Source organism: Ceratotherium simum, chromosome 31, assembly GCF_057802395.1.
Source record: "Ceratotherium simum simum isolate JZ-2026a chromosome 31, ASM5780239v1, whole genome shotgun sequence".
Taxonomy (NCBI): domain Eukaryota; kingdom Metazoa; phylum Chordata; class Mammalia; order Perissodactyla; family Rhinocerotidae; genus Ceratotherium; species Ceratotherium simum.
The window spans coordinates 30,001,500-30,014,278 of record NC_141930.1 but is presented as its reverse complement, the minus strand read 5'-3'; the positions used below and the strand labels follow the sequence as shown (position 1 = coordinate 30,014,278).

General features: G+C 40.9%; 1 protein-coding gene across 1 annotated transcript in view; it reads left to right on the top strand.

The window, feature by feature from the left end:
• The window catches only part of RP1 (RP1 axonemal microtubule associated), a 280,695-nt gene that overhangs the window by 251,382 nt on the left and 16,534 nt on the right, over positions 1-12,779 (top strand). The window contains exon 25 of the mRNA XM_014791537.2: positions 3,904-4,123. Within this exon, the coding sequence (XP_014647023.2) occupies positions 3,904-4,123 (220 nt within the window). The remainder of the gene's footprint in view (positions 1-3,903; positions 4,124-12,779) is intronic.

Here is a 12,779-nt window from a genome sequence, read left to right as displayed (position 1 = left end):
CACCTCTCCACCCTGCTCTCTGTCCTGAGACCTGTATGGGCTATCAGTCTATAAATTAAAAAGTATTTTCACAAGATTATCTAATTTGGTCCTTACAAAACTCTCTTTTTACAAATAGGAACTTGAGGCTCAGGAACATGAAATGACATGAGAGGGCCCAGCCTCCAGCCTGGTTTTCCCATGATAAGCCTTGTTCTTTTCCTCTCATGCACTGCTTCCCAGAACTGGACTCTGATCCAGTTGGGCTGCCCCATCATCAGGAATTCCACACTAGAGACACACTGCTCTTCGGAGCCCCTGGAAATGCTGCGGGGTGGTGAGGACATGGGTGGCGAGGACTCGTCTCCCTTGACTTATCTTCTCCTCCCATCTGAACACCCAGCTCCGTGCTGGAGGGTCAAAGGCATTGAAAAAAAAAAGTGCCTGTAGAATTCACGTAAATGTTTTAGTTTCCTTCTGCCTGTCATATTCATCACCTACTTCATTCTGATCCCCCTTTAGTAATAATAATAATAATAATTACTAAGGTCACCACTATCTATTGAGGACCTAATACTTGTTTCTTTGCCCAATTTTTGCTAATTAATATGTCACTTATCCTCACAACCTTCCAGCAAAATGATTCTTAATAACCCTACTTTATAAATAAGGGAACTGGAGTTTTGAGAGAAGATACCGCCCCCTCCCCCCAGGTAGTTGCAACAACACCTGCTGCAGGTTCATTTCTTCCAGCAGCATCTACATTTGTTAAGTACTTATTCGTGCCTGAAAGTATACTAGATTCTGTTCAAATAGAATAAAACTTAGAATTTTAAAATTGCAGGAGCAATGAACTCATATTTAAGAAGCACTTTAATTCTTGGTTTTGCCCCAGGTATTAGAGGGGCTGTCTTCTCCTGTCTCCTGTCTTCTCCTCTCTTTCTGGACATGCTGCTTATTCCTCAAAGTCCAGGTCTCTCACCACCTGCCCTGCTTGTACTAAATCATCTCATCACACTTTTCTTGTACCTCTGCTTTGCTTGTTTCTCACTTGGAATGTATTGGATTAGTGGTTCACATCCCTGTCCTCACACGTGGATTGTGAGAGCTCTGTTTTTTTCATGTTTGTCTGCTTGCTTAGAGCACTGTTTGTATGTCATAGAACTTGTTAAATGGTCACATAGTTTAATTTTCTTAGTACACATTTAAAATGTTCATGGAGTAGTGTATATAATAAGCAGAGTTATCCAAAAATATGGATATACAAAGTGCTTTATGGTCTTCCTTAAACTTAGGGTAAACGTACCTCTTTTTTGTTACTAATTCAGATATTCAGATACCAAATCAGATATTCTCAGGCAACACTTCGTTTTAATCTTCATGTTCTGGTTATGTAGTGGGAGTTTATTGATACTATTACAATTTTCGATATATGATAATAGAGCAATGGGAATGGACTATATATCCACATATCTTCTGCCTTTCTCTTTATGACCCTGTATCTCTCAATCCTTTGGTCCTCAAATTAAAAACAATTTTATTTTAATCTGTGACCGTATACCACTTTAAGCATAATTCTCTTTCTGGAGAAAAGCTAAGCTGTGATGTGGTCCTTCTGTAGATGAAAAGCCATCCTACACTCTTTTTTTGTATTTTCAAATGTAGGAAGTTGAATGCAGAAAACTAAAAAAAAAAGTTATGTGCAAGAATAATTTCTTGGCATATTGCATTTTCATTTGATTGAAGCTGAGGTGATCCAGGTTGACTACATTAAACCAGAACTAATAGTTCCAAATAAATTTGGTTAACATGTTAAAAGTAATTTGGGAGCAACTTATAGCACCAGCCAGGCTATGGTACAATCATTTTGGTTCTGATTTTAATTGACTAACCCAGGCACACATGGTGTATGAGTAGTGATTTAGTTTCTGTACCATGGCAAGATTTAGTTATTGTTTACAAATTTCTACTTTTACCAACAGGATTAGACACAGGGTTTATCAATTTCAATTTCACATATGATGGCCAAATACTACTTTTAATCTCCTTCTGTCAGTGCTGAACCCTGTCTTTAGATTAATCTTTTAAGTTACATCGATTTAGGCATTTTCTAGTTAGAACGCAATTGTGATAGCCATAACAATAGCTGCTAATGCTTACCGAGTATTATAGTACTTTATAAGATTGGTACTCTTATAGTGCTCAGGTGGAGACCCTGAAGCTTAGAGAAGTGGAGACACTTGCTGTAGTTTATACAACCAGCAAAGGCAGAGGAACTTACAACCCCAGATCTGATTTCAAAATCTGGAGTTTTAGCCACCACACAATTTTGCCTCAGTGTGTATGTTGGAGTGTGGTTGCTGTTTTCTATCATGTGTCCCTCTCTCTGCAACTCTGGGGAGGATTGTGGGAGGCCACCCACCTGTACTAAACACCACTGTTAAGATTCTCTACATGATAGTATTTTTATAACCACTTTGTTCCAGAAGTAATAGTAAGGACCCAACTATTTACCTCCACTTTGTTGAATTCTGTCTGTATGTACCCTGACCAAAGGACATTTTGGCTAGAGGACAGAATTTATTCAGAACAATCATCACCAATAAAGCAATCCAAAATTGTATTACCAGTAAAGATATTTTAGTAGAAAAAAGTGGCAGGTCTGCATAAACTGTAAAGGACTAACTTCCTGCGGTGATGTGAATGTTCATGGTAATACTGAAGAGGAGAAAAGAAGTTGGGGTGAGAGAGACAAAATACCAGAAGGCAGATAAAATTGCTTCTAACCATAGTGTCGCATAGTATGTAATTTAAGTACCTTAAAATAGGGAGAGTAGCTGGATTTATCCAGGTGGGCCTACTTTAAGTCGTATGAACCCCTAAAAACAAACACCTTTCTCCCTCTCTCCGAGGGAAAGCCAGAGATTCCATGCATGAGAGGGGATCCATGTGCCGTTGTTGGCTTGGAGATGAAGGTGCCACATGTCAGGGAAGCAGGGGCCTCAGTTCTACAACCACAAGGAACTGGATTCTGCCAATGACCTGAATGAGCTTGGAAGCAGAATTCGCCTCCAGAGAAGAGCCTGGCCCAGCCCACACCTTGAGTTCAGCTTGTAGGGCCCTGAGCAGAGGACTCAGCTGAACCACGCAGTGCCTAGATTTCTGACCCACAGAATTGGGAGGCAATAAATGAGTTTTGTTTTAAGTGGTTAAGTTTGTGATAATTTATTATGGCAGCAGTAGAAAACTAACGTAGCATATAATTGATCATTTTTTTATATGACTGCTGTACGAATTTTCAAGAGAAAAATATTATTTGTTCTGAATAGTGAATGTTACTTTAGAATATTTATCATGCCAGGTAATTAGGTGATTGGTGAGATGCAAAGGGATATATGGCAGAATTTCTTGTTAATCACATTAAACACTGTTGCAAAATCAGTTTTTTTAATACAAAGTCCCTCTGTTTCAGGGCTGGCTGCCTGGTCAGTCCTAGTTTAAATCCAGAAGCGTATATGGCTTCTTTTCCTCAGGATCCCACTTTAATGGGAAAATCCAGTCTATTATAGACACCAGAGAATTAAATTATCTTCTTCAGGTCTAACTACTGAATAAATACTATATATCAACAATTACAATAAAACATTTATTTTGCAAGGTAATAATAGTGAGTTTCTGAAAAAAGATGTAGTGAAGACTAGCTGGATGTAATCCATTGGCTTGTCCATGGTCAATGGATTTGTGCTTCACTGTATATAACAGCATTTCATGGTGTTACAGGTAACTAGTTCTAAGGGAAATTAGTAAGGAGTATGTTGGGGGGGGAAGTAGATATTGAGCTCAAAATTGAATATGAATTTGCAATTTGAAAAATTAAATCAGAGATGTGGGGAGTTTTATTTCCCCTTTTCCTTTGTGTTGCAGATTAACCTTAAAGATATTGGTGACATCTATAAAATACGTATTGGACATGACAACAGCGGAAAGGATCCCGGGTGGTATCTGGAAGAAATTAGACTCGAAAATATAGACACACGTGAGCTGTTTTGTCTACCTGTTGATTCCTGGATAGCTGAGAATGAACATGGTGGAGATATATGGAAAGAGATGCCCGTTGTGAGAACTAATAAAGCACCTTTGCCAGGTATCGAATTTCATTTCCTTGTGATGTGTATTAAAAATAAAAATGATTGAGATGATTTAGAACAGAGGTCAGCAGCCTTCTTCTGTAAAGGACCAGACACTAAATATCCTACGCTTTGTGGGTCATCAAGTCTCTCGAAACTGCTCAACTTGGCCTGTGTCATGAGGCAGCTGCTGGAGATAATATATAAACTAATGGCACGACTGTGTTTCAGTAAAACTTTGTTTGTGGACACTGAAACTGGAATTTCACATAAATTTCATTTGTCAAGAAACAGTATTCAGCTTTTGACTTTTTTAACCTTTAAGAAAAGTAAAATGCATTCTTTGCTCCTGGACTGTACGAAAACAGGTGCTACAGATTTGGCCCACAGCCTTAGTTTGCTTACTCCTGATTTCGAATATTAGGCTTTAGGATTAACACTTGTATAGCTGTTCAAAAGTGAAAATGTATATACAGAGATGTTTGCATGTCATCAATTCATCTTTCTGTGAACTGTTTTGCTAGCCGTTTAGATGTGACTTTCTTCTTGGCTACACTATGCTAGCGAGTGTCAGCAGTCATGAACTTAGGTGCACCTACCTTCCCTTACTGAAGTTTTTGTTTTCACTTTTTGCCAAAAAGTGAACTCACATTTGCCTTAATTTTCTCTCCATCCATTCCCTGTATCTCTGATAACCACCTTTGTTTTTTGCCTCCGCTGCTGTAGTGAAAATGTTCTCTGTCAGTGGATACCAGTGGCCTCTTTCTTCCAGATGAAATAACTGAGTGTGTGTGTGTGCACGTGTGTGTGTTCTCAGTGTCCTAGATCTCTCTACTGTGTTTCACACTGTCAATCCCTCATTTGAAAAGGCAGAGATTTCTAGAGGCTCTGGAACCAGACACACTGGTTAGACTTGGCTTGGCAATGTGTTTAGCTGGTGTCCCCCAGGGCAAGCTACTTAGCCTCCCTTAGCCAACATTGTCTCATCTATAAAACAGGAATAAAAATAGTGCCTATGACATAGGATTGTTTTGAGAACATGAGATAATGCACTTAGTCTTTAGGATAATGTGCTCACAGTACTTTGTTCCTGGCACATAGTAATCACGCAATAAATACTAACTGTTCCCGTCATTATTCGTGTCTCCAACCCTGACCTCCATCACATGATGCCAACCTAGTTCTTCACTGTTTCCTCCAGTTTTTCTCTTTCTATCACTGGCTCCACATGGTCCTCTTCCTTTGAGGATGAGGGTGTAAATGCTTGATCTTTCCCTGCCCTTCTGAGCCCCTCCCTGACTTGTATTGTTATCTCTACACGGAGGAGGAGCAGTTCTTCATCTTCAGCCCTGTCTTCTTTCTTGCTTAGAGCCCCAGTATTCCATTAGTTGATTCACTACCTCATCATCTTTAATATCGACTCATTGGTCTATTCATTCAGCCATTCCACACAAATAAAGGTAAACACATGTCTACAAATAGGTATTAGGTGCCTCGTGTGTCCAGGAGTAATGAGCATCAGAAGAAATAAAGGTGATTGAGACAGGGCTCCTGTTCCCCAGCAGCTGTTCAGTTTGCATGGCTTCAGTTATCATCTCCAGTGTCAGGACTCCCCTCTTTCTGCCCTCTCATGAGTTTCTTCTCTTCAGGTTCCCTTGGAAGGCTTCACTCCACAGCACACTGATGCTTTGAACCCACCACGTCCCAAATCGAAGTCACCATCCCTGCCCCTCCACTTCAGCCTATTTCCTTTAAACATCCACGGGGAGTCTAGTCTTTCTACACTGACTTCATATTGATTAACCTAATCTCCCAGCAGGGGCTCTATTTTACGTATTCTCAATCCCAGTCAGAATGACGCATGGCACAGAACACGTGGGCTGTGTGCCATAGAAATATTTGTTGATTAATTCAGATATAGCAAGAAAGATTTAGGATAAGACCAGCTTAATGAATGAAGAAGTATTTTATAATACTAATTCTTTATATTTGTATATAGTTTGACAGTTTGCAAAAGCATTTTATCATATAAAATCTCATTCAATACATAAAGCTCAAGATCCTAACAATTTTAGTTGTCCTACAGCCATGTGAGTGTGGCATAGTGTCCAGGGATGTCCTGAAGACTCTGAAGTGGAAAAGACAGAAGAGTCCTAAGAAATTTAGAGTCCTGCTTTCCACCCTGCGTGTCCTGGGACCTATCTATACTATTCACCCAGTTGCTAACATCTGTCCAGAATTCATTCTGCTCTTCAAAAATGGTGTACAGAAGAATTTTGAAATCCATAGTACCAATAACAAACAGAAGAAATCTTATTTGCCTGCTGTATTAGTTATTTCTCAATTTGTAGTGTTTTGAAAGGCTGCATTTATTTTAAAATGAACTTGATTTAAACTCTATTAGACAACTATTTTGTGTTTCTTCCAATTGCCTCCTGTTTGACATATCCACAATTTGTTAGATGCAAAAATAATATGGAAGGAAGTTGTATGGGTTTAGAAAAAATCAAGATAGAAAAGAAACTCCATTGTACTTTAAATGAACTATTGATTCTGGGTTCATTTAACTTGACCAGCAGTAAAGGCTCAGCGTGTTTCCTTTGCATTTCTCTGTTCATTCTTTTCCCAAACTAACTCATGAAACTTTATCCATTACCATTTCTTATTTAAAAGGCTAATATTTTAGCTGAAGCACACCAACCATTTCTTAAGGCATTTTATCCTACAAAATAATATAATGTAACACATGATACCTAGAGCTAATCGGATCCAGTCTTCTCATTTTTTCTCTGATTCTGACAAATCAATCCAGCTGTCCCTTTCCCAGATTGAATATTTGCTCATTTAGGGGAAAATCATTGAATTAAGAAAATTAAAAAATAATGACACCTCAATGATCAGGAATTAACTAGGGATCAAAATCTACTTGTAAGCAATCTGAGTCTGCTTCATATCACTCTGGAAAGTCATTCTTGGTGCCACCAAGAGGTTCACTTACTATTCCTGTGACATCAAGGGAAGCCACTGCAGATTCAAACCACTGAATTGACACCTCTCCGGTTTGGATTTAAAAAGAGGAGTAAGGAGGTGTTGACCTTCAATATTTGGGGATTGTCTGTCCATCTGTCAAAACACTCTGAAGCTGGCCCAGGAAAGAACACAGAGAATGATGTGGAGGAATTTTTTTTAAAAGGAAGCTATTAATACTTAGGGTTGCCAAGCTGGATAGAGACCCAGAGTCACACTGGAGGGTTATATATTTTTTTAATTTAATAGCACAAAAAGAGTGCTTTTCCTTGCAGTTGGCACTTACACTCTGAGCCAATTAATTTTGTGACTTTGCCTCTTCTGTTCAAAAGATTACTGGAATGGTTTTAAAAGAAAAAGATTTTTAAGACTATTAGTCTATAAATCATCACTCTTTGGGGCTGAGCTAGACTGCTGGTGGGGTGAGAGCCATCTCCTCCAGAGACTAGCACTGGCAAGTCGAGATTGTCCGCGCACACAGCCTCCGCGCCTCCTCCTGTTTGTTCACCGTCTGCCATGTTCATGGGGAGAGGCACCAGGGCTGCTGATGGCCCTCGGTCGGTTGTCCTTAAGAATCTTTAGTTAATGGCCTGGCCGGGATGCCCAGAGCTGATAAGAATGCCGACTCAGCTCACAGTGGCTTACAAGTTCTGGCTCCAGGCTTTTTTCAGGAGAGATGGATGATAATAGGAGGTTTGGGGCCACATCTGGGGATGAAGAAATGTTTGACACTAGGTTTTGGCAAGCACACGGGAGGTGTGCTTAGTGCTTTCCCTTGAATTAAGAAATAACTATATGAGAGTGTAAGAAAGTACCATCATACATGTATCTGCTTCAAAATATTTGTATTTATCAGACTTGAGTGAGAAAAGTGTCTTTATGAAACACTTACTGACAATCTACAGCAAGTTTTGGATAACAGCTGAGCTAAGATAAGTTTAAAAGAAACAAGCAAACTTTCTTGAATCCTTTAGCCTTTATCACAATACCCATGTTCGAGGGGAAAGTACGGGCTTCGACGAGACAACTGAAGCTCAGAGAAGCAGAGTCTGGCTTCAAATCCTGGTCTCAGGCACTGGCTTTGTGAATTGGGGCAAGTGACACAGGTTTTCTCAGGCTCAGTTACTTTGTCTGTGAAATGGGGCATTTAATACCTATTAGTAGAGTGATCACCATATGATTCACCATCCGAACCAGGACATTTTTGAGAGAGGAGAAAAGCTCTGTTAAGAACTGGGCCAGCCCCGTGGCTTAGTGGTTAAGTGTGCGCGCTCTGCTACTGGCGGCCCGGGTTCGGATCCCGGGTGCGCACCGACGCACCGCTTCTCCGGCCACGCTGAGGCCACGTTCCACATACAGCAACTAGAAGGATGTGCAGCTATGACATACAACTATCTACTGTGGCTTTGGGGGAAAAATAAATAAATAAATAATAATAAAAAAAAGATGGACACAAGAACAACAGATGTCAATCGAGACTATTCCAGGCAAACCAGAAATAGGTCACCCCATGGAGTTTCTGTCTGGAGTGCATGAGGATGTGAATACAGTATATGTCACATCGGAGGCACTCAGCGCACACTAAACTAATTCCTTTGTCCTCTCCTTTCAACTTGCCTTTCCCTCCAGCTTCCTTCATAGCATTTAGCTGGTGTTATGATGGAAGGCAAACGCAAACATCACCTCAGGATTAAGACAGGCTATTCTCAACTCCGCAGCCAGAATGACCCTCTTAAAATATTAATCAGATTATGCCACTCCTTTGCCTACAACTCTTCAAGGGTCTCCTACCTTACTAAGAGTAAAAGTCAACACACCCTCCTACAAGGCTGCTCACTCTCCCCCAGCTCCAGCCTCAGTGCTCCCTGATGGCACCAGGCAAGCTGTCCCCTCACCCCTCAGGCGCCTCTGCCCTACTGTCCTGTCTGCTGTCCTGTGCCTCCCCCAGGCCTCTGCATCGCCAGCTCCTTCACCTCTGCTCCAAGGGACCTTCTCAGTGAGGCCTTCCTGGCGACTTCCTATAAAACAGCAAGAAATTCCATTTTCTTCCCCACTCTGGCACTTCTTTCTACAGCTCAAAGGTGCTTCTTTTTCAACAATAAGATAAACATTTTCCACCAAGAGGCACGTGAAGATTCAGCCCCAAACCACCGTGTGTACAGTCTTGGCCCACAAAGCTTCAGTGCAGACTGAAGTGTCTGCACGTGTCTAATGCTGAATCTCATTTACCATCTGTTTCTGAGATCTTATTTCTTTGGGCAGTTTGTATCAACATGATCTCACCACGATGAGTGCTGAGAAAGCTTAATTCTTGGTGACCTGAAAGAAAGCACTAAAACAGTCCATTAAATTAAATCAAATTAAAGATTCCGCGGAGGGGTTGTCTTGGGGACGTTCAGCTGCGCTGCCCTAGAGCTCTGCAGGTTCCGGCACGGAAGCTTACACTCCTGAGGTGCTGCAGGCAGGCCTCAGTGCTTGCCAGCGTCTCAGGCGCCCGTGTGCAGAGAGGAGCTGGCTCACCCGGGGCAGGCCGCACACGGACTTGGCGGGGAAAAGGCTTTCCATATTACCTAGGAACGTTTGAGCAGCATGACTGAAAACATGGCATTAGGGAAGTCCCCCAAACATAAACAATTACATTTCTTTTCTCTCATTGGGAAAATGTTCAGGAAAAAACAACACCGAAAAACTTAGATTCACTAAAAATATTGTGTGCACTTTGACAGGGATGGGGGCACAAATGCAAAGTTCATGGCCTTCTAGTCTTTTTCTTAGACTCTGTGATTATTTGTTTATGTTACCCAAGGTCTGTAGGACCCTGAAATGTTTCAAGAGTTTGTCTCCTAGGATGGAGGAAAGGGCACTGAGAGATCATGGCCCCAGGGTTGTTTGCCAGCTGGAGAGAGTTTGGAGACTGGCTGGCCCAGAGACCCTTTGGTACCACCATCTCTAAATTAGGGAACTAAATATTTGGAAGGGCTGGATGGAGAATCTTCCAGTTAAGGCCCTACTAAGAGGAGAATGGAAGTCTACAACATTAGGGATACAGCTGAAAGAATGATATTTTTATGTGACTCTATAATTTATTCGATAAATGGAGAATTTTTTTTGCAACAGATTGAGAACTCTTGGATGGTTTGGACCAAAAGAGGATAATACCACTGGGCCCTACTGCATAAAGAAGATGAGGAGCCATTTTAAATGAGCTCCCTTAGGAGGAGCTTCTAGCACATGTCTGGCATGAAGGGCTTAACAATGCCAGCTCCCTGGCCCCCTTCCTTTCTTTAGTCACTCCTCAGGACTGGTGAATGGAGCTCCTTAGAGAGGGCAGAGTCTGGGAAGCCAGAGTCTATTGTCCACTCCTTCTGGCACATATAGATCTAAGACTAGGAGACAAAGCCGAAGGGCCAGAAGCCAGGTGGACCCTGAAATAGAATGGGGAATGAAAGCAAAGTAGGGAGCAAAAAGAGCCTGGGAAGGTAGTCTTAGTTTAAGGCTCAGTTCTGGGTGAAGAGCAGCCAGAGCCACAGGTTTTATACGATTCGTACCTCAGTGGTTCTGTGGGCAACCAGCAGAGAGCAGTACACAACACTTTTTGATAGACAGATAGATAGACATTCATTTATTCGGTATTATTCAGTAAACATTTACATGTGCCAGGAGTGAGGGGTTCGAAACTGAAAAAGACATGAGCCCTGTACTTACAACACGTGAGGTTTAGGAGAAGGAGACCAAGATGCCCAAAACACAGATAAGCGCACTCCTGCAGGAGGGTGCTCAGTGTGAGGGTCGACCGTGACTTGGACTACAGACAGTCCTGCAAACACAGCCATTGCCTGATATATCATGGGTAATTTCAGGTGACTTTAGTAACAGAATTATGAAATATTTTTTCATGATTTATTCAAAATCGTCCTAAATTGAGAAGATTGCTTCCCTTTAGGGCATTTCTCTGGCAGTAGCTTTCTAAATGTAGGAGGAACATTTTCTGGTTCAGCTAATTTATTATGACATTCTAATACTGACGAACAGCAGACTGGGATAAGGCACCAGCCTGCTCCTTTCCATGTTTACCTCTTGGGCTGGCTTTATTTGGCCATCAGTACTTCTTAAGTTCAGTCTTGACATCTTAGACTGGGTCAGTGGTGGTCCTTTCCTCCTGAAACGTACACTGGCTCTTCTTCATCCTATGAATGTACAGACATACATATAAGTCTGAGGGTGAAGGACTCAATTCAGTTCTACAAATAAACTTCTGATGTCTAGATCTTTAAAACACTCCATTCCAGCTAGCTTTGAGGAAAGGCTGCCCTCATCATTACATATCTGATACCTTGAGTAACCAAGAAATGGCCCACCAAAGGAATGAAAAATGTCTTGGCATGATAGGATATTAGGAGGCAGTCCTTCAAATGGAATTCAGATTAAAATCACAGAACTGTGCTAAATGTAATACATTTTATAAACAGTTAATTGGATTCAATTCCTTTATATGTTCATTCAATCAGGCAGGTATCATGTATGACACAATCTTTCTAGATGTCATCCACATCTGCTACATCTGCATCTTTTTTATCATCATATGATGGATTTGAATCTTCACAATCATAGCTTTGATGAGTGCAGAAATATAACTTTTTAAAAATTCTCCATAACTGATTAAAATCACAGCCCTCCTAAGGAAACTTTCTGAGGTGATGGAAATATTCTCTATCTTGATTGTGGTGGTAGTCACAGGACTTGTAAACACTTGTCAAAACTCATCAAAACCATATACCTTAAAAGAGTGAATTTTGCTACATGTAAATCATATTTCTACAAACTTGACTTAAAAATATTCCAAGCCCCTATTTCCACTGATGACAGAAATTAATCATTTTAAATCAAAATAAGCTCAGTCACTTCCAATATAAAGCTTAGTTTCTTTTGGTCAAAAACTGGTCAATTCAGAATTCTTCTCATTCTGCTCCCTTTCCTGCTCCACATGGATGCCTTCATTCCTGGATGTCACCCTCAGATGTGGAGAGGACGCCTGGTGTGAGGGCCACCCCCTGCTTCCTTTAGCCATCCTGAGGTGTCTCCTTCTACTTCAACTTTACATATCGCTTCCTCTCTCCTAACTTCTGCTGACGGAAACACGTGTCCCACCATGGCTTTGGTTCCTCTCTCCTAAATTTCCAGTGAAAAGTCATATTTGAGGAATTTATTTCAGCCCCCTCCCTGGCCATGTGACATTTTTAATACATCCTTGTGACTAAGGAATTACGTATGTCCCCACGAAGAACACATATATATAATTTTAACCCTATGCTTGCTGCAGTAAGCAGAGGCTGAAGAATCCAAGATTTCTTGAAAGGAAATCTTAAAGATGCTATTTATGGAGATGGTAATACTTGGAGTTGATGCTGATAAATCATCGTTAAGAAACGCTTGGCACAGACTGGCCTAAAATGATGTTTGGAAGAAAACCCTACAGGTGAAAATTTGAAAGATTTTTGTGTCACTACTGAGATGATGTTAAATCTTATGGAGGCCACAGGTTTATAAGCCCAAAGAATGCTGAGCCTTGACAATGATACACGTGCTATGCCTTCCTTGAGAGATGGGAAAATTGTTGAAATGACAATAAATACAGGTAAATATAAA